Raw genomic sequence first — 21,571 nt, 5'->3', positions numbered from 1 at the left:
CTTCAGCCTTTCATGCTTTAAAGTTTCAAAATGTCTGTGAAGCTGTTCTTTTGAAAGCTTGGCACAGTTTTTGCAAACTGACTGTAAATGGTTACAGAGCTTATCAGTGTTGTCCTTCTGCTGGAAAAAAAGCAAGTTTGTTTACTGTTGTGTTTGCAGCAATGGTAAGATTGAAAAAGTAAACTCACTGTGTATAAATGTCTGGGCTCAGAGGTTATTCCTCTTCTGGAGCCCTAGAACTGCTCCAGCCATCCATATTTCCAGAACTCTCACTTGCATGCAAGGAGATGCTTTCACACTGCCAGAAGAGGCAAGAGCCCTAGTGTGGATGGATGCCAGTTGTATTTCTCAGGAATAAAATGGGAGGTAGAATTAATGCTACTCATCTACCATCTAGTGGTGATCTGCCATCATGACCCAGAAGAAATTTGTCTGGTCCTTCCCCTTGGCTTCCGACAAACCAGTACAGTTTTTACATGGACGTGTGTACATTGGGTGGATAAAAGTTACTGCAGTTTTTAGTTTTAACACCACATTCTGTTATTATCCAACATGCAATTTAAGCTTTCTCCTTATATTACAACATATTTTAGGGTAATTGTGAGTGTCTTTTAGTGCTTGCTTCAGTTGTCTAAAATACAGAGTGTGCACTAGTGGCAGCTCTGGGTTTGTGTAGTGGGCAGGCAGACAGTATGGGACGGATCCCTGCAAAAGATGGAAGAAGTGGTGGCCAGGGAACAGGCCCCTTGGCTGTAAGCCCTCACTCTGCTGTGAGCACTGCGTGCAGCCCCTGGGCTTGGTAAAAACAGCTGTAGCTACTCACATGGAATAGCTGCATCCAGACAGACCTCTCTTCTGATCGAAAAAAACAGTTTTTGGAGGCGGTAGCTGTGGGTTGGAAGCAGGAGCTCTGCAGGACAGGGTTTGCTTTTATCTTACTATGCAAAGGATATAAAGTCTGTTTTTTCCATGCCTGCTTCTCATCTCATACACAGCCTTAAAGCTGTGGCACTCAGAGTGACTGCAAAACAGGTAGAGTGGTATGGTTTCTTCCTACCATTTCTTTGGAGCATTTTGTTTCCTCCTTTACAGCATGCTTCCCTCAGCACAGAGCTAGCTTGGCACCAAAGATATTTATGCCAGGTTTTTTTAATTGGAGTTTATTCAGCCTGTAGGCACTTTTATGAATGCCACATACTCACACAATGAGGTCACTGGGGTTTGAACTTTTGACTGCAATTCATTTTTACCTTACCACCTCCACGTTACAGAACTGTACCTGCCCAGCAAGTTGTTCCTATGATGGTTGAGTGCTTGGTTCGCTCTCAACAATCATTTGAGATGTAAGTGTGGAGCCATGGACATCACACATTTTCAAGATTTTGTCTGAACCTTAAATACACTGTGTTGATGGACAGCTCTGCACTGTTCCCATGTTTTATGGATCTGCCTTTCTGTACAGATTTCATGTATAAGCCAGTACGTATTCCAATACAGCCTCTAAGGCTTGGAGACATATTTTGGTTCAAAGCTTAGAGGGTACTAGCAGTCAGGCTCAAAATAGTTTCTCTTTTCAGGACTGGCTGCCGTAGCTGGAAGCAGATGTAGTTTATTCCCTTATTCAGTCATCTAGTAGATTAGTCAGCAAATGAAATCTGTGGAATTCGGACCATCTCTATATTTTCCCAAATATGGGAGATAAATATTTCTACCTTGTTTCCTCACCACTGATTTTGCAGTAAAGCTGATTTTGCAGTATTCATGCAAGGACATCTATTCATTCATCAGAATCGATGTTTTGGGAAGTTTGAGATCATGCCACTTCTGTTACTTTGTTGGTTTCACCAAAATGCAAGATTTGGACTGGAGCAGAGGAGATTTCTTGGTTTTTGGTCCTGACAGAGGTTGCTTCCCAGGGAAGAGCTAATTAAGTGCAGCCTCAGCACTTTTGAAGCTACAGAGGTGTGAGTCACCAAAGCTCACCTCTGACATCCCGTGCTTTGCCACTGTCTGCTTCATGCCACTGTCATTTATATTCAATATGTTGCTTTTAAATAGCATGAAGAGATGACTAAGTACAAGTTTGTACTTGTTTGGAGTGTTTCACATAGTCTTTGCTTTCATGAAGAAAGAGCCCCATGTCTCTGGTATAATGAAAACTTAGCCTGCTTCAGACTGGAATGTGTCAGCCACTAAGGCTGCCTGAACAAAACACTGTTCTGAATTTGTTACAAGAAAGTAAAAATCAAGTTACTTGATAAATCACCTAGTCTTTAACAAACTCTTAGAACATCTGGTATTTAGGTTGCCTTGCTGGCATCTGGCTTCACAGTACACCAGACTTTTTATTACTTGAGTACCTTATCTACATGACCATAAGTGAATGATAAATTACAGTGAAGAGGTAACTGCTGTAATTAAGGTCGAGTCAGAGTTTATTTGCAGACAATATTTTAAATGTTTTAAGACCTGTCTGTCGACTCATTTCTGTTCATGCCATACAAAAGTCGCTGGTCCTTATTAGCCACATCATAAAGTCCCCAGTACTCAGCTGGCAGAGTTGAGCTGGTTTGACCTGTACAGGACTCTGGGCTCTGAATATTGGGCACAGAGGGCTTAACTTGGAGGACAACTTACAGAGAGGAAGAAGAGCTGTATAGATGGGAATACAGAGGATGCATATATGTTTATCCTGCTTATCCTCACTATTTCTGGCTTCAAAAAGTGTCCTCACAGTGAAGGACCAAAGGGTGGTAGCTGGATGTGGTCATGTTCAATACCCACAAGGAGCAGCCGGGAGCTGAGGATGACCATCTGTAATACCTGCCTCAAGTTCCTGGGTGCTGTGGGGCTGGTCATGAGCACAGCTGCTGGGAGCTAGCTGCTTTCAGCTCTCTGAACTCTTCCTTTTGGATTTATTCACCTCTGCTTCATCTGCATGCGATTTAGAGTGTGGCTAATATGTATAACTGTAAATGTGATAAACTGTGAAGGATAATTAGATAAAGTAGTGGGGGGATTTCTTAAACTGGGTGTCCTCCTAAGGGGCTTGTAATTTGGAGTGAGGGCTCACCACTCCAATGGCACTCTGGTCTTGCTGGCTACAGGGCCTGGGGACAGAGCAGCAGAACCCCCTCAGGCTCTCAGCAGCGTCTTACAGAAAACTGAAGTTTCAGTGAGACCAAGCAACACAGGATTTGCACTAAACTCTGAGCTGCCCTGCACAAGTCAGGCTACATTCGCACAATGTCCCCACAGTCACTCAGTGAGTGACTCCCAGAAGCGCTTGCCCAGAGCTAGACTAGAAACCCCTGTGCACTGCTACAAACCCAAATTGCAGAATCCATTGCTGCAGTAATGCAGCAGGTAGCCCTCAAAGGACAGGAATATCTTCCTATTGCAGCAAAAACTCCTTCAACTCTCAGCAGCAGAGCTGTCATCCATTCAGTGCAGCCCATAATCGTTTGTTGCTGTATCCACTACTAGGAAGAAGAAAAACAAGGCAGTCATGACAGTAATCTGAATTCTGGATCGGGTTGAATTTTAGACCAAGTAACTCTGCAGTTCTTAATAAAATTGTCCATTCCTGAAAACTGTAGGATAATACAGGAGTTACTGTCATCCCTGCAGAAATGTTTTGGATGGTGACAGGGAGAGCTCAGATGGACTTCACTGCAGTTAGCCTGGAGCAAGCTGCTCTCTTGCTTTATTGGATATGTGCACCTCTGCCGTTCCAGAGTGTCTCATATTTGACTCTAGTGTAGCCATCCAGTGGCACCTCAGTAATACCCAGGCGCTGCTTCCCCTGGTATCAGGAGTAATAAATAATACCCCAGAAAGTGGAACAGCACCTCTGGCCATGTGATTTGGTTTCTTACATCATGTGCAGTGTTGAGCTGTCATCACTGAAAATCCATCTCAATGCTAGGTGGTTGAGATATTCATAAGTGAGCAGAGGCAGCTGCAGAGTTTCCTCTGAGCCACCTGCATTTTCCTATTCTGGCATCTGGAGGCTGCTGTGTTGCTTGTGGTACCAGGATGCTGTGGCAGCCTGGGAGACTGGGCGAGTGCTGGGGGGAACCGAGCACAGCAGCCTTGCCCCCACCCAATGCTCTAGGAAGTAATAGTTGGCAGAGGTAGAGTTGCCCAAGGCAGCTCCACCCCTCACTGGGGTTTGTGACTGCTGCTGGGGCTTGCCGAGGGCAGGGCTTGGGCTTGAGCAGGGATGATGAGGCTTTGCTCTGGAAGGGTGGAGAGAGTGAGGAACCAGAGGACCTCATTTTGGAGAGACTCTGAAGAGAGGCAGAGGCTTATGGCTTTTTATGTTTTGCTTTGTTAGCATAAAGTTCCACTTCCAACCTGTGGTTATCATCTGGCTTTTGAGGTTTGCCAGTGAGCATTACAAAGATAGCCTGAAAGAAGGAAAAAGTTTCTTGTTTTGCCAAATAAAGGGAAATAGAAAAAAAAAGGGTTTTTTTAGACCTGTTACTTGAGCTGGGGTGTTCTGAGTCAATTCAGAAAATACTTAGGGATTTATTTAGGGTTTATTAATACCTGTACATCTAAAAGAAGCAGAGAATATGAATACCCCTGTACTATACAGTACATTCTTGCTGTTCTAGTTCAGATACTGAAGTGAAGAAGGGACAGTATAAGAGCATCACCCAGCCATCCCCAAGTATCAAGTCACCAGAAAACTACCGGAAACAGTTTTCGGGGTTTTAGGACATCCGTGTTTTTCTATGAGTGATAAGATTATTTTTGCAAAGGAAATACATTTCCCTGAAACCCTTCCCCTCTGCCATTCAGAAATATGTTAGCTGATTTGGTTTTGGAAATGAATTAGAGGAGAGGACAAAGGAAATCCTTGAGGCTGAGGAACGGATTTGAGAATCATGAGATCCGCTTGTCATTTCCAGTCCAGCCCTATGCTTCTACATGACTTAACTGCTTTGTATCTGTTCCTTATCTGTGAAACATGGATATTACCAAGGTGAACTTGCTAATCTTGGTGAGGCATATTGCTGAGAGGGAAAGCTTTATGCTTTATCGTTGATTGCGATAAGCAGGCTTTCAAGGATCAGGTTAAATGAAGCAAACCTGCATTAAAAGGCCTTAGAAAATAGATGGCTACATTTTCTTTGTATCTATATAGTCTGATCTTTTAATGTGGTTTTATTGGCATATTTGTTAGTTAGAACACCACAATAGCTTTGATGTCCACAAATCCGAAGAGGAGAATTATACATGTTTTTTCCCAGTTTTTAAAACTTCTAAAATGAATGTTTTACCACAGCAGTTTGTGTTGGTAATGGGGGTTGATTTTGCTGTGTCACAGGGCACAGTAATATAATTTTTCTGTGCTACAATGCATAGTATTTCCTGCATCCATTCTGTGAGGTCATTCTGGTGTAGTGCAGTGGTATTCCTTTAGGGAGTCCTTCTCAGAAGCAGTGCTTTGCAAATTTTTAAACTGTGGCTCCACACAACTGTTTCTTATGGGGGAGGGGGAAAAGGAAAGGCAGGTTATCCTCCAAGCAGCTCAAACTTAGTTAAATGTTGACTGTGGTTGTATTTCTTTGATTGCTTCTGCTTTGCTTGTTTATATAGGTGTAATTGCATTAGTTTTTAAGGAGGGTTTTTTTGCAGTTGTTTCATGGATTGTATTTTGCTGTCTTGCAGACCACTGGTTGAAAAGCCCTTTGTATTCTAGGGATAGATAACCAATGCATTTATGTGGGGTCTTCTCAAAGGCTAATTAAAAAGAAACTATGTTAGTGGCAGAGGAGGCGCAGGGGTGTAAAGGAAAAAAATATAGTACAGTGTGCATTTAATTAGAAAGGAATAGATGGAAATTTTCTTGAATTGGACTGGTTTAATAATTCTGGTTTGTTTGTGATCGAAGATGCACTTGCTGAAAGTGTGCTTTCTTCTACAGTAAAAGCAGTCATTTCCATGGTAGCTGTTGCTGTGATGGTATCACTGTTGGAAATTGTCAGCCTGTTGGATCAAAAGGGGATCACTGGGCTCTCTTAGCACTTCAGAATCTTTTATAAAATCTAGAAAGAAAGCAATAAATAAATTTTCTCTGGGATGCTTATTTATCCAGAGTTTCATAATCTCTGTGTCTGTTGCAACAGTTTGCAAGAAAGAGAAAGTATTGATCATGTCCACGAAACATAAAACAAGCTTTTGACCTCATTAAGTAGTGATGGTAAATGAACTTCAACTAATGGTCTCCCACTGCTATTTAGCAATGAGAAAAAGTGCAGAGGTTACCTTTTATCATGTACCTGGGTAGAGATATGTTGTCCAGACTGTAAGGTCAAGGTGGCAAAATAATTTATTGCTACTAGGTCATGATCCCTTGGCCTTTTTTATGTTTAGTGGCTTGTATGAACTGAAAAGCCAATTCTAATATTACTGCTGAGTTCCTCAGATTTGGCAGTTACTGTCTTATAGAGAAATAATAGCTATTTAATAGTCACCAATTGTCATATAGCTGTCATTGCTAGTGTAAGAAATTTGTACGTTTTTTATATAGACCCCTAAATATATGCAGAAATGTGTATTCTTGATCAAAATACAGAGATGTCTACATGACCTAGCACAAGTATTGTGATATTTGCAAGCCTTGTCATTTACAGAAGAACATGACTGATTACCTATCACAACTTTTCACTGAGAATATGTAGTAATTGTGTTCTGAAACTTCTCAGCCTACTCAGGTTTTCCTCGTAACTTATTCTGAGTCAGAATCAAAATCTGTTTAATTTATCACATTTTTTAATAAATTGCATTTGCAAGTTAGTATGTGTTTTTGTAAAGACATTATTAGATTTTGATTATCTGTTTTCTCTGGGTTAGAAAAAGACAGCAGTAGTTAGCAAAATTACATTTCAGCCAGGCAGCTCAAACATACAAAGATAACAGAACAAGAAGTATTGCAACTTATTGTATAGCTAAGGAAAACAAAACAAAAGCAAAGACAACAACAAAAAAAAAGAGGCAGAAGCAGGATGCTCTTTTCCCTGGAGAAGAGGAAGGCTGGGGGTCTTTGTCCAAGAGGCACCTACTTGTGACTTCCCAACAGATTACCAGGTAGGGAAAAAACTTTCAGGAGAGATGTGTCCCTTTATACCTTCGTACTTGTCTGTATGTATATGTTATGAAACATTAATTGTATTCAGGATGTAAAGATAAAATTTAAAAAATCCAAATAGGTAACAGTAGGGGTTGAAATGCAGATTAGTGGTCAGGGAGCCTCAGCAATGTACATGGTCACCAAGACCTCTATAAAGTGGTGATTTTAATTACAGAGTTTATTGGCTGAACATGTTGACAAAAAACCCCAAAAAACGCTTAGGGCTTGTTTTTGCTTTGCTGTCACGGTGTCAGCCCTCACAAGTGTGCCAACAGCAGGAAGCTGACCAGCAGCAGGCACTGTTGGGTCAGACTTCTAGTTTGGGCTTTCTCTGCAGCAGAGAATGGGGTCAGGTGTAGAGGATGAAGGGTTTATTCATGGTTGGTGTAACTGCGCCAGTGAAAGTCCTGCCATGCAATTTCAGGTACCAGCAATTTCTTTGCCATATCACTGATAAAAGTTGCATCCACATAAGCAACACTTTATCAGTAGTGTACAAATCAGATCTTGTGCTCCTTGGGCAGCATTTCCACTGAAATCAGTTCTGAGTTCTGAATTTATCAAAGGTACACGTGGTCTGAGTAATAGTTGGAGAACATGGCTCTAAAGATTAAGCTAAGATTTTAGTGATTAAACACCTGATGCTGATGTTGCTTACCTTGGTTATTAATGAGTACAGAGAGCACCAATAGCAGTCATGTGCCATTAAATGGAACAGGGTTGTACCAGTGCCAAGTTGAGCTGGGTGAGATCATGATCAAGTCCTTGAAGTTGCTGTATGTGGATTAGGAAATCAGTCTGGGCCCAGGCACGGGAGGGGTTTGGTCTGGCTGGGCAGAGACTCTGTGGTGTAGTTGTTTACCTGGGAACAGCCTGGGAGAGCTCCCACTGTAGCCTGTTGGGTGCGGTCAGGGGTCCTGGGGAACACAGCATTAACAGCACACCTGAATGTGGCACCTGGAGTTGAGCCCAACTAAAAATAGCTGTCAAGTGGGGTGAGGGATGGGTATCAAAGACAGCTGCACACAGCTGGAAAGCACCTCATGGTGAAGCTGCACATTGCTGGAGCAGGAGGTGGGGACCAAGCAGGGTTGCCCACAGCACTGGAGAGCATGGTTGTAGCTCCACCTAAACCTACCTGCAATCCAGCTTGACACCTGGTTCCTGCCTGTAGTGCTGCCTGGCTGGTCACTCAGTAGGCTTGGCTGATGCTCTTGTTTGGGGGCTCAGCTTGATTCCTGGAACATAAAAGACCCAGCACTGCTGGTGATGTCCTGACAGGCTTCCCTTTGTCCCCAGGGGCTGCTTCTGGATGGCCCAGGCCTCCATAGGTCCTGTGTCACACTTGCATGATCCATGGCATGTGGAGGTATCTCAGATTCCTTTGGACATTTGAAATGGCCCTGGGTGCTTATGTTCAGGCAACAAAATTTCATCCTAGATTTCTACTGGCTATGATGACAGCTTTATTATCTAGTTAATGTACAGACAGCTCCATTGCACAACCGACATTTAAATGTGGGAATCTGCAGCTAAGAGTGACATATTGGAAGGGAAGAATAGCAAATAAAAGTGTAGCCTGGATTGAAGTAAATGTTCATTTTAAATGGTTGTATTTGTAGGTACACTGCTGTCAGGAATAAGGAAAGCAGTTGAAATACAATGATTTAACTAATTTGCTGTTGTAGGAATTTAGTTATCCAGATAAAATGAATTCATTTGCATCAGCACAAACAAGCAGAGCTGTTTGCTTTGTAGTCTCAGAAGAAACCTAACTGAGGATACAGCCTAAAAGACAAGATTAATAATCTTGATTGCTAACATTGATGATCATGTGCTGTTGCTAGACTAAGAGGTGTGAATTTCAGAAAATCCAATGTGAATTAATCTTAGACCGTAACTTCTTAGAAATCTTAAAATTCCTTGAAATTTTTGACCAGCACTTATAAGGCATGAGCCAGAGCATGAGATTTTGATTTTCATCCTATATGAAGTGGCATATGTATCTCTACACATCTGTAGATGTTCCCAGTAATAACTGTACAACATCAACATGCTTTCACTTATAAAGGATTCATTAGGAGAAGGTAATTTGAGGTCAGCAGTGGTGCACCAGTATAAAGCCAGTCACAGGTGGAATACAATTGTTTCCTCAGTATTTTTTCATTGATGTCAAGAATCACACTTATGCTTAAGTGGCTGCAGTACTGGAGCCTGTGAGTTGTGTACTGGATATTTTTATTCCTGCTAGTAAGCGGTCACTTGATCAGGTCCTGCTTGAGCAGGTCACTAAGAGGAATGTGAGATTATCGGTCTGGTTTCCTCTGGTTTTTGCAATGACAGGATTGTGGGGGTTTTTAGTGTTTTCAGTGCAGTTTGTAGATCTAAGACTAAAAACACACATCCTTCAGCATTGTTTGTTGCACAGTAGAGATTAATCTGGCTGTCATTTGGATCACTACTGTAGGTGGAGTCCTGCAGAACGAAAGCAGTCCTCTGCAAATGTTATTGCTCAAGATAAGGGTGTAAGCAGCAGATTATGAGATGACGTGTGACGTGTCCTTCCCTCAGTCTAAAAGTACAGGATCATGGTATGAACTTTGCCTGACTGGTTATGCAGAGAGTGTGCTCACATTTGTAGCTCCTATGGACAAGACTTTGCGAAACAAAAATATAAAATGACTCTCATGAACTCCTTTCTCAGTCACTGCATATGTGGAGATCCTTTACCTGTGTCTGATTCTGAGGTAAGAACCTTATTTAACCTGTGACTTTGCTGCTCAGAGTTGGAGGGGCTGTGCTTAAGAGACAGCTTTGCTGAAGCTGTGTCAATGCACCAGCCGGGGAGTGACTCTCTACTTAATTAAATGCACTGTTAAAACTGGTCCTGAGCAAAAATCTGTAGGGAACCTGAAGTTCTTGCTTGAGTGACAGGTGTCATGCCATAGAAACCAAAATTTTTTAAAGTACTCTATTTAGAATGAATTTCATGCTGTAAGTGAAATAATTGAATGTAGAGCAATGTGTGATGTTGATAATTTTTTCATAACTGCAGTAATCGTGTTAAAATATTGACTATTGAGTAACTCTGCTTACTTGCTGAAGTGCTTTCATAGCATGAAATTAATCTTAAGCTGTCTTTCAAACGAAAAGCAACTTCTGCCCACTGTATCATGTGATCTAAAAAAACTCACTGGATTCATAGTGGCCTGGCTGAAAATGGCAGGTGGAGAAGAAGGTGACAGAAGATAAGTCTTCTGCCACAGACATCATTGTAAAAGGCTGTTTCTGGGCTGCATGTTTGCTTTGATTATGCAATATCTGGAATGCCTTCATCTGGTCTGGAACAAATGAACAAAATACAGTCAAAGAGAGACAAAGTGATGCTTTTTTTTTTTTTTTTTTTTGAATACTTACTAGCTCTCTCTGCTTCTTTTCTGTTTTTATAAAGGAGTTGGGAAAAGCCAAGAAACACTGAGAAATCAGAAATTTGAGGGAAAAGTGAACATAAATTTTTGGGTGCAGATTTTTTTCCTGAAAAATTGCAAGGGTTTTGCTAGAAAAAATTACAACAGCGTTGCTTCAAATGCATTGAAATGCTTAAAAATGTTCCTTCTACCAAGTACTTCAGCTGAGGTTATTTTATTTCCAGATTTGTAGTATCAGTGCAGTTATGATACTTGCAGGCATTACCTCTGTGAGCCAGATGTGCTGTTAAATAGGAACAACATGCTAATTTTCCAAGCTTCCTATCTAAACCCATCATTTTTTCCTGTGTTTGTGCTATAATATATCTTCAATCATAATCTGTATGAATTTAACCTCCCTGAGCATATGGGAAGTGAGCTTCTCCCTCTGAAACTGGATGAGCTTGCTCACCTAATTCAATCCTGGGAGCAGAACCTGTAGATCTGACCAAGTGGGATTGTGGGAGTGAGTGGTAGGAGGGAGTATGACTGCCCAGTCTGGTATCAGCTTACAGTTACATGGATCTGCAAGTGGTCGAACTGCAGCCTTGCTGTTCATCACTGAACAGAGGTGAAACAGAGAGATATATGGATGGCTTGGAAGGGACCTTAAAGATCATCCAGTTCCAGCCCACCAGACACAGACAGGGACACCTTTGGCTAGACCAGGTTGCCCAGAGCCCCATCCAACCCGGCCTTGAACAATACCAGGGTTGGAGCATCCACAGCTTCTCTAGGCAACCTGTTCTGGTGCCTCACCACCCTCATGGTCAAGAATTTCTTCATAATACCTAATCTAAACCCACCTTATTTCAGTTTAAAATTGTTGCCCCTTGTTCTGTTGCTACAAGCCTTGGTAAAAAGTCCAAAACCACAGTTGAGTTATTTTTACTGGTGCTACCTGTAACACCCTACTTGTGCATAGGAACAAGTCCTGTCAGCACAGAGCTATCTTTCCAAGATACTGTTCCATTAATTCAGTGTTTGTGATAGGACCTGTCTGTACTGCTGAGGTAATAGGTGAGCTTTTAGTGTTATTAGTCTTGTCTGCTGGAGAGGTGCTGATGGTTGGTTGTTTACCTTACTCATCATAAGCATCATGATGTCTGCGCTTTGCAAAGTAATCTCTTCATGAATTGTCAATTGCATTTATTGTATTTATGGTAACTCTGTTTTAGAAATGTAAGGTTGACCTGCCATATGACAAACTCACAAATGATTAACTGTCAGAAAATTCTGTGGCTTATTTGACTTGTTCACATTTAACAAGGTTGTTTCTGATGACCACTGGAAGAGGTCCACATCCCAGGATGAAGAAAAGGCAGACTCACAAAAGGTCACACCCAGGAAATGGGGCTCTGGAAAAAGATCCCGGCCCAGACCTCTCTCAGACTATGGCCAAATGTCGATCCGAAGTTTCTCTATACCAGAAGATGCAGTTGCAGTGGAGTCTCAGAGGACAGACTGCATGGATGGAGAAAATCGGCCAGGACTGGCATCTGTTGGGTCTGTGATGCAAAGCAATACTGTAGGCTACCACAGAGGGGGAAAAAGAAGACCCATCTCTGTAATAGGTGGGGTCAATTTCTATGGAGATGATCAAGTAGAAGAGAGAGAAAATCTGCTGACACAAGTAAGATAAACAGATGTGCTCTGCAAACTGCACAAGACCCTTTCACTTCCCTGTCTCTGTCTTCAGCCTAGAAAATAGAATGGATGCTTCCTTCTCTTCCTTCCCTTTTGTCAAGTTGGCATCGTGTACTTAGAATACTGCTTTCCTGGTCACTAATTACTTTGTCTTCTTGCTAAAAGAAATACAGCATGGAACAAACCTGATACTGACTTTGGGATAATCTTTTCTGTATTGTAAATTAACCTGATTTCTTTCTTGGCATGATCATTATGTCTCATGGTGGTCTATAAGGGCTCATTTGTGTGTAAGAGAGTTGTGTGTTTAGTCTCCTTACAGGGTGTGGGGCCTGAGGAACAGAGGAGTACAATCAAATGCAATAATAACACATTATTTATTGATCATTTCAAATTATCCAAAAGCAGTCCTGTTCAAAAACTGTGGCATTAACAATGGTGTTTAAAATCTTGGTTTTGGCATAGCAAAGATACTTACAACTAATGAAAACATTGCTTGAGAAAATTGGTAATAAATTGAGAAATCAATGAAATTAAGAATGTAAGAAAACTGACAATATAAATGCAATGTCTGTTCATGTACTACAAAATTGATCAGATGAAACAAAGGTTGGACACCTATAAGCAAGCTGTGTGTACTTGTGTAGTACCTATATTTGCCATCTCTGTTGGCTTAAGTAAAAGAGTGAGAGATTAAAAACTTCTGAAAGGTAAAAATTGCTCCTTTCTTCCTGGAGGTAGTGCTGAGCAAGCACAATGTGTAGAGGAATTTACTGTTGTGTTGGTGGTCCTGGCCCCATCTTGCACTTGGTTGCAGAGCTTCAGGCTCACTGGCTTTCTTGTAAGACTGCACTGGTCAGGCATTTTCCACATTACATGAAACCTGGAGGACCTCTGCTTAAAGCAGTTGTCAAGCTGATAAAACAACAGAAAAAAAGAAATAGTATTTGCATCCTCAAAAAATTTGATTCTGGTAGTTATTAATTGAATTTAAGTCCTCGTAGTCTTTCTCATGCCACTTCATCTCCTGCCGGGAAGTTTAAGGGTACCAAAGTGTTGAAACAACGGCAGGATTTTAAGTTTCCTGTGAAAAACATTTTATAACATGGACATTGTTACTGTATTTTGCACTTTTTTTTCATAAATCCCTGATGAAAAAATGCATCTTGATGCAAAACCCTAGCTGAACTAAATGAACCTTTTACCCAGGCAAAGGCTTTAGTTTCAAATCCTATGTAATTAAGGTATTTTAAAATTGATGTTATCTCTTAACTTGGAGAAGAAAAAGGAGGAAAATAATAATTATAAATTCTAGGCCATCTTACTCAAGAATAATAGATGGATCTCAAGGAATAGTTAAGTACTGGCAACTTGCTGTACTGTGGAAGTGATTAAACACTCTCCAGGCCCTTAATTTAGTGCTGAAACCAGATTGATCTCTTTTCAAACCTTGTTCACATCAGTTTAATAGCAAAGGAACATGTGTCGAGGCAGCTATTTGAGTTGACTCTTTCCATGCTCCAGTGCTGCCATGAGGGCTTGGCTGAGGTTAAATGAGCATGTTGCTGGATCACTGTGGTCAAGGCCAAAACTATGGAGCATTCCCAACAAGGGCACATTATTAAGCCAAATTATGGCTTTCTCAGGACTGAATAAAAGCACATCTGTGTCTGTCCAGGGAAAGGATTTGGACCGAAGCCTTGTAAGAAAATTTTAGTTGCCCAGAAATAAATAGCCTTTTTTTGCTTACTCAGCCAGTTATTTGCATACAGTAATTGCCATCACTTCTATTAGCTATTTGATACAACAAATCAGACTTTTTGTGGTGAAGGATCCTGGTATACTGATAAGGCACTTAGGAAATGAGGTTTAAAGATGAGGTTGTAGATAAGTCATATTCCATACACATTGAGGTTTTTGGCAGTCATAATAAAAAGTAAACTTTTAGCTGGAATGTAAAAAAGGACTCATGAAGCAGGAATATATGTGCTAGAAGTATTTTATGTGGGGCTGTCAAAGACTGCTCTTCACACTGGTGGGTTTTTTTCTTTAAAGCTTCTAAAATCCATGGGAATATTTGAAAACTATGAAGCTAATTCCTTCTTTGCCATATTTTGTTTTGATCTGACAGCTTAGGTGTGAGAAAACATTTTCAAACAATACTGTCATAGGTTTCGTAACAGTCAAGAGATAGTTCATTAAAAAACCATCCCTGATGTTTCAGATTACTTGATAGAAGAACAGTAACTGTGAGCAATAAGAAAGATCTAAAGACGAGTTTCTCTGAAGCTCATGTGCTGAGGCCCGGCTGTTTAACATTGAATGCTTATGCAAGATCATTCAGCCTGGCTAATGTGGAATTGTTCAGGGACAACATAAAATCAGACTCAATTTGCAAATAAAACGGGGTAGGTTCTCCAGTCATAATTTAAAAAATGAATGATTTATTCAGAGAATATGGCTTCGAGATAAAGTTGCAGTAAACTTAGTATTACTCCTTTTTATGAGACTCCTGGGAACTCAAAACAGAGCATCATTTAGACAGTTAATACTGTCTTGCTTATTTTACTGACAAGCAATACATTTAACTGATAGAAAAAATCCACCACCTCTGCTGGAAACCTGTTCCAGTGTTTTACCATCCTCATCCTAGAAAGCCTTTTCATTAATCTAAATTGACTCTCCTACAGACAAAGCTATTCCCCTTGTCCTATCGCTACATGCCATTGTAAAAAGTCCCTCTCCAGCTCTCTTGTAGGCGCCTTGGGTATTGAAAGGCCACAGTGAGGTCTCCCTGGAGCCTTCTCTTCTCCAGGCTGAACAACCCCAGATCTCTCAGCCCAGTCTTCATAGGAGAGGTGCTCCCGCCTTCTGATTGTCTTCAAAAAAGAGTATTACAAGATGAAAATTATAGAGCATGTCTGACCACAACAGAAGGCTAAGGAGTTTTTAATGTAACAAAGACCTGTAATGTAATAAAACTTGTTCTGTGATGCTGGTGGACATGGTATGCAGTGTTTAAGCAATGTCACTTCAACATAGGGGATTTTACTGCCCCTGTAATTACCTGGACTATCTGGAGAAACCTTACTTCGTACCTGAGGTTTGCTCAGTTGGACTTGCTGACAGCTTTACTAATACTGGATTTTCCTGTTTTCTCGGTAGCCTGTGACACGGCCACCCGTTCCAGTACACCAGGTGCCCCCGTACAAGGCTGTTTCAGCCAGGTTCCGGCCACTCACCTTCTCACAAAGTACCCCCATCGGCCTGGACCGAGTGGGACGGAGGCGGCAGATGAGAACATCTAACGGTAAGATGAGCAAGTATTTTTAGACCAGAAAGTCACACCCCAGGCTGAGGAAGAATTAGAATATAGTATGGAACACAAAAGGGTGCAGACCAACTCAGTGACAATGTAATACCCAGCTAAGTTGCTTTGTTTTGTGAGTTTCTTATTAGTAGCTGCTGTCCTCACGTAAAACTTTTTTCAGGTCTGCTGTTTGACATTGCTATGGCTTATTGTTCTGTACCACCTACAGTCCTGTATCTTCCACTCTCTATTCACATACTTGCCTGAAGACAATAGATTATGAAGGAAGTAAGTTCAAATATGCTTGAGTTCATACCTGAACCCTAGCCACACCACACATGTATTTTTAATTTTCTGTTTGCTGCGCATTTGGCTTTACTTAGATAGGCAAGTCTTAAATAATTAAGCAGCTTGTTGGTGAGTGTAGCCCAAGCAAGGCTCTGGTACATGAGGGACAGGTTCTTGGAAAAAATTGCCTTTTTGGAAGCATTGCCCTTTAACAGGCTTGCTGATGTGTCCTGTGTAATTTTGCTGTAATTGTTTACTTTAGCATGCAATGCTGTCTGGAGTTAATAGGAGTAGTCTATTAACTGGTCTAGTAGTAGTAGAACATTTCTTCACAGGTGGGACCAGAAGAACTTGGGTTAACACCTTTTTTGTTCCTTCAGACACTGGCAAGAGTTGGAAATAAAAGCAAAATTTTCACTTTGTATCTTTCACTGTTAAGAGTGAACAAAGCACTGTTGGGAACCTTCACCCTGAACCTTCTGGATCAAGGCTTCCCGTGATTGAAGTAGGAAACTGAACAAATAGCATTTTCAATGTTTATTAAAATTACATGTATGTTTACAAATCAGTACTTGGCTTCTATGGTTCTTAGCTAAATTTTATCTGCAGTGTTGTCCAAATTCTGCCAAAAATGCTTTAACTACAAATTAATTTATGTAAGAACATGTTAAAACTGAATTCTGCTGTCTTGAATAGAACATGACAGTTTTTTTCAGGAGGTGCTCTCCAAGAAGCAGACTTGAGAATTTCTAACCATGGCAATGAGAAGGACTAATCCACTGAGATGAGCTCAGTTGGTTGGATAGTGGTGTTAATAATGCCAAGGCTGTGGGTTTGATCCCCATATGGGCCATTCACTTACGGGTTGCACTTGATGATCCTTGTGGGTCCCTTCCAACCCAGAATATTCTGTGATTCTGAGATACATTATTGTGCTGGTTTAGACTGCTGGTTTAGGGAACTAAACTCCAAATAAGCCACTCCCTTTCTGCCTGCCCCTTCCAGTAATGGAGGGACAATAAAGAGAAATTACGAGATAACAATTTACTAAAATCACAATGACAACAGCAGTATTAACAGCAAAAAGTATGCAAAAAGAAGGTGCCCTACCCACAAAAAAGGGCATTTATCACTGTGAAAAAAACCCCAACACTTCCTGAAGACACTGTCTGGTGTGGTCTCCAGACAAAGGCAATATCATCACTGTTCCTGCATCTGGGCCACGAGGTATTTGGGACACAAAGGCAATACATCAAGGAGAGCTTCCCCTGCTTTAGTGTTCTCCGCCACCCCAGTCTGAAAACAATGAAGGACTAGGACAAGCAAACCCCTTGGAAGCTTGATCATTATGTTGTGCCACAGTGCCGCCTCAGACCACTCTGCTTTGCTGGTTAGATTCCGCACAGCTGCCTCCAGCACTGGTGCTGCTCCTCTTGGGCCCTTCTGGGGCTTGGGCTCTGTGTGGCTGGGCTGGGCTCAGCTCCATGCTGCTGCCTCTTTCTCTTGCCTTTTGTTCCCTGGGAGCGGCGTCTCAGACTCGTCGCTGTCCTTCAGCACTGTGTCTTAAAGCCGCAACTTGAAGGAAGGGGAAAGGGACCGATAGTGGCGGAGAGGGGCTGGCTCCACTTGGCTGATCCCAATACCTTCTCCCTGGAGAGATCCAGCAAGATGGCAAACTTCGGTTTCCAGTGCCCGGCTTTTCCTGCCAAAACCACGCCCCCAGCAGTGATGTGGGTGGTATGGAATACACAGCGCTAAAAGCTCCACCCCCTCTTCTCCCTAACCAGGGCAATTATATACACTCCCTTTGTATTTTCCTTTTAATTTATATTGTAGTAAAGTATTGGGATCTACTTTAAAACCCATGTCTGGAGTGTGTTCTGCTGTATGCATCTTAGTCCACGTAATGATCCAGATTAGATAAATTAGACATTGAATGCTGTGACTCTGGCTGAGGTTATGTGGTGTCTCAGTCCATGCTTCCAGAAGAATCACTCACAGAATAACAGGTCTGCCATAACATAGTTTGGGAAAAAAAGAGGCTCTTTTATTATCACGGAGTAGGAATTACTTTTTCTATTTTTAGTTATCCTTTCCAATTCATGTTTGGAAACCACACAAAATAGTATTAGTTACCAGGACAACTGCCTGAGAGCAGTGTCTTTCCAGGTATTTAGCTTTTGAATAACTGGTCTCATAAACATAAACATCAGGATGACAAATACACAAACCAAGATTTCTGCCACTTTTCAGGACAATGAAGCCAAAGCAACCTTGATTGTGTTAGATGTGACTTTTATGAGACCTTACAATAGACATAGAAGTGGAGCAGGAAAAGCTTCTGAAATCAAACCTGTGAAGGCAAGTGGGGAATATCATGGACTTCACAGCTCGAACGCAGTTGCAAAGATCTGTTAAGTAGCTCTAGAAGAAATTTTAAAGTGACTAGTGTCACACATTCTGATCTCTTTCCTTTTTTCTCTTAAATCACAAGGAATTTCCTTGTCTTTGAACATGTGAGAGTTTTTTGTTTGCTCATGCACAGTGAAATTTGATAGCACAAAAGCCCTTTGTTATAGAAAGAAATTCTAAACCCAAGCACTGAAAAGCAGTGGTATCTTATCTTAGTTACTTGCTAAAGCCTAATATGTTGCATGCCTTCTTATAGAAATGGCAGATAAAAGTGGAGGTGTAAATTTTTAGAAAAACATATGTTAGAAGACAGGGAATCTGTAGGAAACAGTAAGAATCAGACAACACAAGGGAAAATTCCCTTGAGACTTACATTGCTACTCTTGCACTTAAAGGGTTACAAGTTTTAAATTATATTAAACAGATTGCCAGTTTGTCACTGCAGAGCAATTTTCTTAAAAACTAACCCATCTTTTTTGCATATTTTTGTGTGGGACTGGAAGTTGTCCTGTGTGGAGCACAGCTCAGGAATGACTCAGGAAAGTGGTTGGTTTTCTTAAGGAGAGAGCTCATGAGTGGAACCAAGTGTTCAGTGTCTGCATGAATGATGTGGGAAGGGAGGTATAAAATGAAATGGTAATTCTTGCTGGTGTGCTTAATTATTCACTGTACTAGAAGTGAGACACGAGGCACTGCACTGGCACCAGGCGTTGGTAAAGGCAAGGTAACGCATGTGGAGGAGGAAAAGAGCCTAATGTGCTTGCAGAAGAATGGACTTTGAACTGCATATTGTCATTCAGGAAGAGATCTTGCAATCTTAACAGAGATTTAAAGAGTCAATGCAGTACTTAGTAACAGTCAAAACAGTAAATAAAAGGGCAGGAGTTGAAATGAATAGAGAACAAAACAGAGGGCCCAGTTGTGCCACTGGTGTGTGTGGGGGCTATCTCCCTGTTCCTTTCATCCCAAAAGGCATTTTTTACAAGGAATGATACAGAGAAAAGCAGAAGGACAAGAAAATAGAGTCAGTATGTGTCTCTGGGAGGAGTGATTAATGTGGCTTGGGCTCTGCAACATGGAAAAAAGGACAATAGGAGAATAAAAATCTGTTTGGCATAGGAAAAATGAACAGATAATAGTTATTGTTTCCAATAATTTAAGAATTAAAGGCCACCAAATGAAATCACCAGAGAGCAAGCTCAAAATAAAAGATAGTTTTCACACTCTATAAAACTAAACTATAAAACTAATTGCTACACATTATATTTCACATCCCAGCAGTTTAAAAAAATTCCGAAAGTGGTTTGAAAAATCCAGTTCATTAAACACAAAGATATAATTTCTGCCCCAGGAGGGATCTGACTGATCTGCAGATAACCGGAATTCAGAAAAGTACATCAGAAAAATGTCATCACATGCCTCATCTATTTTTGTGTTCCTCCCTGGGCATCCTCTAGTGGCTGCTGATAGAGAAGTGGATGGCGGTGACCTGTGGTCTGCCCCAGGATGGAGGGTTCTGTGACACCGGAGTGTATCTAGAACTAAATTTTCTTGAGGCAGATAAAGTAGATTTTAGTATTTTAGTGAGTGCTACCCACAGCCTTTTCAGAGTGCCCTGTGCAGTGGCTAAGCCAGCTCAGCATGCATTTGGACAAGGTCACAGTGAACTGCCACTACAAAGGACAGCCTGCGCCTCCTCCTGTCCCCGGCTGATCTACAAGGCAATGAACCCACCACCACTTCACCCCAAATGAGTACTTCTGTGGTGGTTCAGTTTGTGGCTGCACAGTTGCCAGATGTGCCCATGCAAAGGAGGGACAGCAGAGCCCCCTCCATCCCAGCAGCATCCCACAGTGGCATTAAGTTAGTCATTGGGCAAAAGCACGCAGTCTGTTCCTTTCTGCAAAAATCAGACCAAAAGATTTTTGGGTTGTTTTTCAGAGGTTGTTTTTAAAGTGTCTTGTGAAAGAGCTGTATGGGGTTTGATCTGGTTTTCCTTTGGCAGTTGAACTGTTTTTCCCTGGTGGGCAGGGTTTTAACATGGCAAAGAGCTTGTGCTCTGGCTGATTAAAAGTGTGAAGTTTTCACTTGCAGGTGCCAGGATCATCAGCACTTCAGCGTCATCAGTGTCACTTCTGTTTGCCGGCTTGTTTTTTTTTAATGGCTTATGCCAACAAAAATGCTGTCTGTGAAGATCTTTTGTAGTAGCTTGTTTTTATTCTGCTATCCAACTAGAGTTCTTGCAGCAAGAAATAATAGGGAAGTTTAAGAGATTCAGAAGCTAATTTCTGTCAGTCTCCCATGCAGTGCAGCACAAACAGGATTTTTGCAGGCAGGTGGCATTAATATTGCAGGGCGATGTTTGGCCTTTCCTTCTCTGTCTGAGGCAGCGCTGGAGAAAACCATGTGATTTCAGTGGGTGTTGAGAAGTTGCTGTGTGCAGAAATGCCTCCAGGGTTTTCTGAACACATCCCTGGAGAAGGCAGTCCCCAGTCACAGGACAGGCTCAGATGAGCAACAGTTTGCAGGTAAAGAAGAAGCCATAAAGTTTATGGGGCTTTCCAAACAGTTAGCATAGTGCTGTGTGCAGACATAGGTTGCAGAAGGCTGTGCACTCTCCTGATGGGAGCAGCTCCAGCCTTTGCTTCCAGTGCATGGACTGATCCAGCTTCACTGTGGGAGGACAGATGCAGGGGTGGTGAATGCTGGGCCATGAATGAGGTTGTGCTCTGGTTGGGTTGGACCCGGAGAAAGATGGGTGGTTTGAGTGCTTTGCTGCTTCATTCCCTATTTCATGGAGCAGCTGGATTAAGTTTGTAGTTTCAGTGAGAAAATATCTCCCTCCTCCCCTCTTTTCCTGGGAGCAGTCTGCTGCAGCCTTAACACTTGTGCTGCTTGTGCCCTAAATAATGATACAGCATTTGCCTGTGAAGCAAGAGAAATTGTGCAAAAAATACCTTAGTTGTTTAATTCTACTGGAATTTTAGCTGGTAGAGTATGACAAAGATGGACCGATACTCTGAACAGTGTTGTAATAAAAGGAACTCCCAGCTCCCATCCGAATAGTCTCTCCCTCTGGATTGCAGTCATTTGAATATAGATTGAAATCGCATTTAGCTGCTTTAATGAAAAACAAATGCACTCCCTGGCTTGCTCTGTTCATGATGTTCAGGCTCTGTGGGAACGGTCTGGGCGGCTACAGGCTCAGCACGGCCAGGGCCAGGCAGCTAGGTTTTTGTTTCTTTTCTGGAACTTCCTCCCTAAGGGCACCCCATGATGTCAGAGAGCCAGGAGCTCGCGGCA

At 41.7% G+C, this 21,571-nt stretch overlaps 1 protein-coding gene across 6 annotated transcripts in view; it reads left to right on the top strand.

The window, feature by feature from the left end:
• SPATA13 (spermatogenesis associated 13) overlaps positions 1-21,571 on the top strand; it is a 171,153-nt gene that overhangs the window by 129,283 nt on the left and 20,299 nt on the right. For 4 of the 6 annotated variants that reach the window (XM_042023978.1, XM_042023977.1, XM_042023981.1 and 1 more), the window contains 2 exons: positions 11,882-12,244; positions 15,424-15,568. In XM_042023978.1, the coding sequence (XP_041879912.1) occupies positions 11,882-12,244; positions 15,424-15,568 (508 nt within the window). Of the gene's footprint in view, positions 1-9,687; positions 9,892-11,881; positions 12,245-15,423; positions 15,569-21,571 lie in introns of those variants that run through there. The other 2 variants (XM_042023983.1, XM_042023982.1) reach the window with 2 other exon arrangements.

The sequence above is a fragment of the Corvus kubaryi genome, unplaced genomic scaffold (genome assembly GCF_017639235.1).
Source record: "Corvus kubaryi isolate FWS band 111438036 unplaced genomic scaffold, C.kubaryi_AGA036_p1.0 37256, whole genome shotgun sequence".
Lineage (NCBI taxonomy): Eukaryota > Metazoa > Chordata > Aves > Passeriformes > Corvidae > Corvus > Corvus kubaryi.
This window is presented reverse-complemented; position numbering and strand designations above follow the sequence as displayed.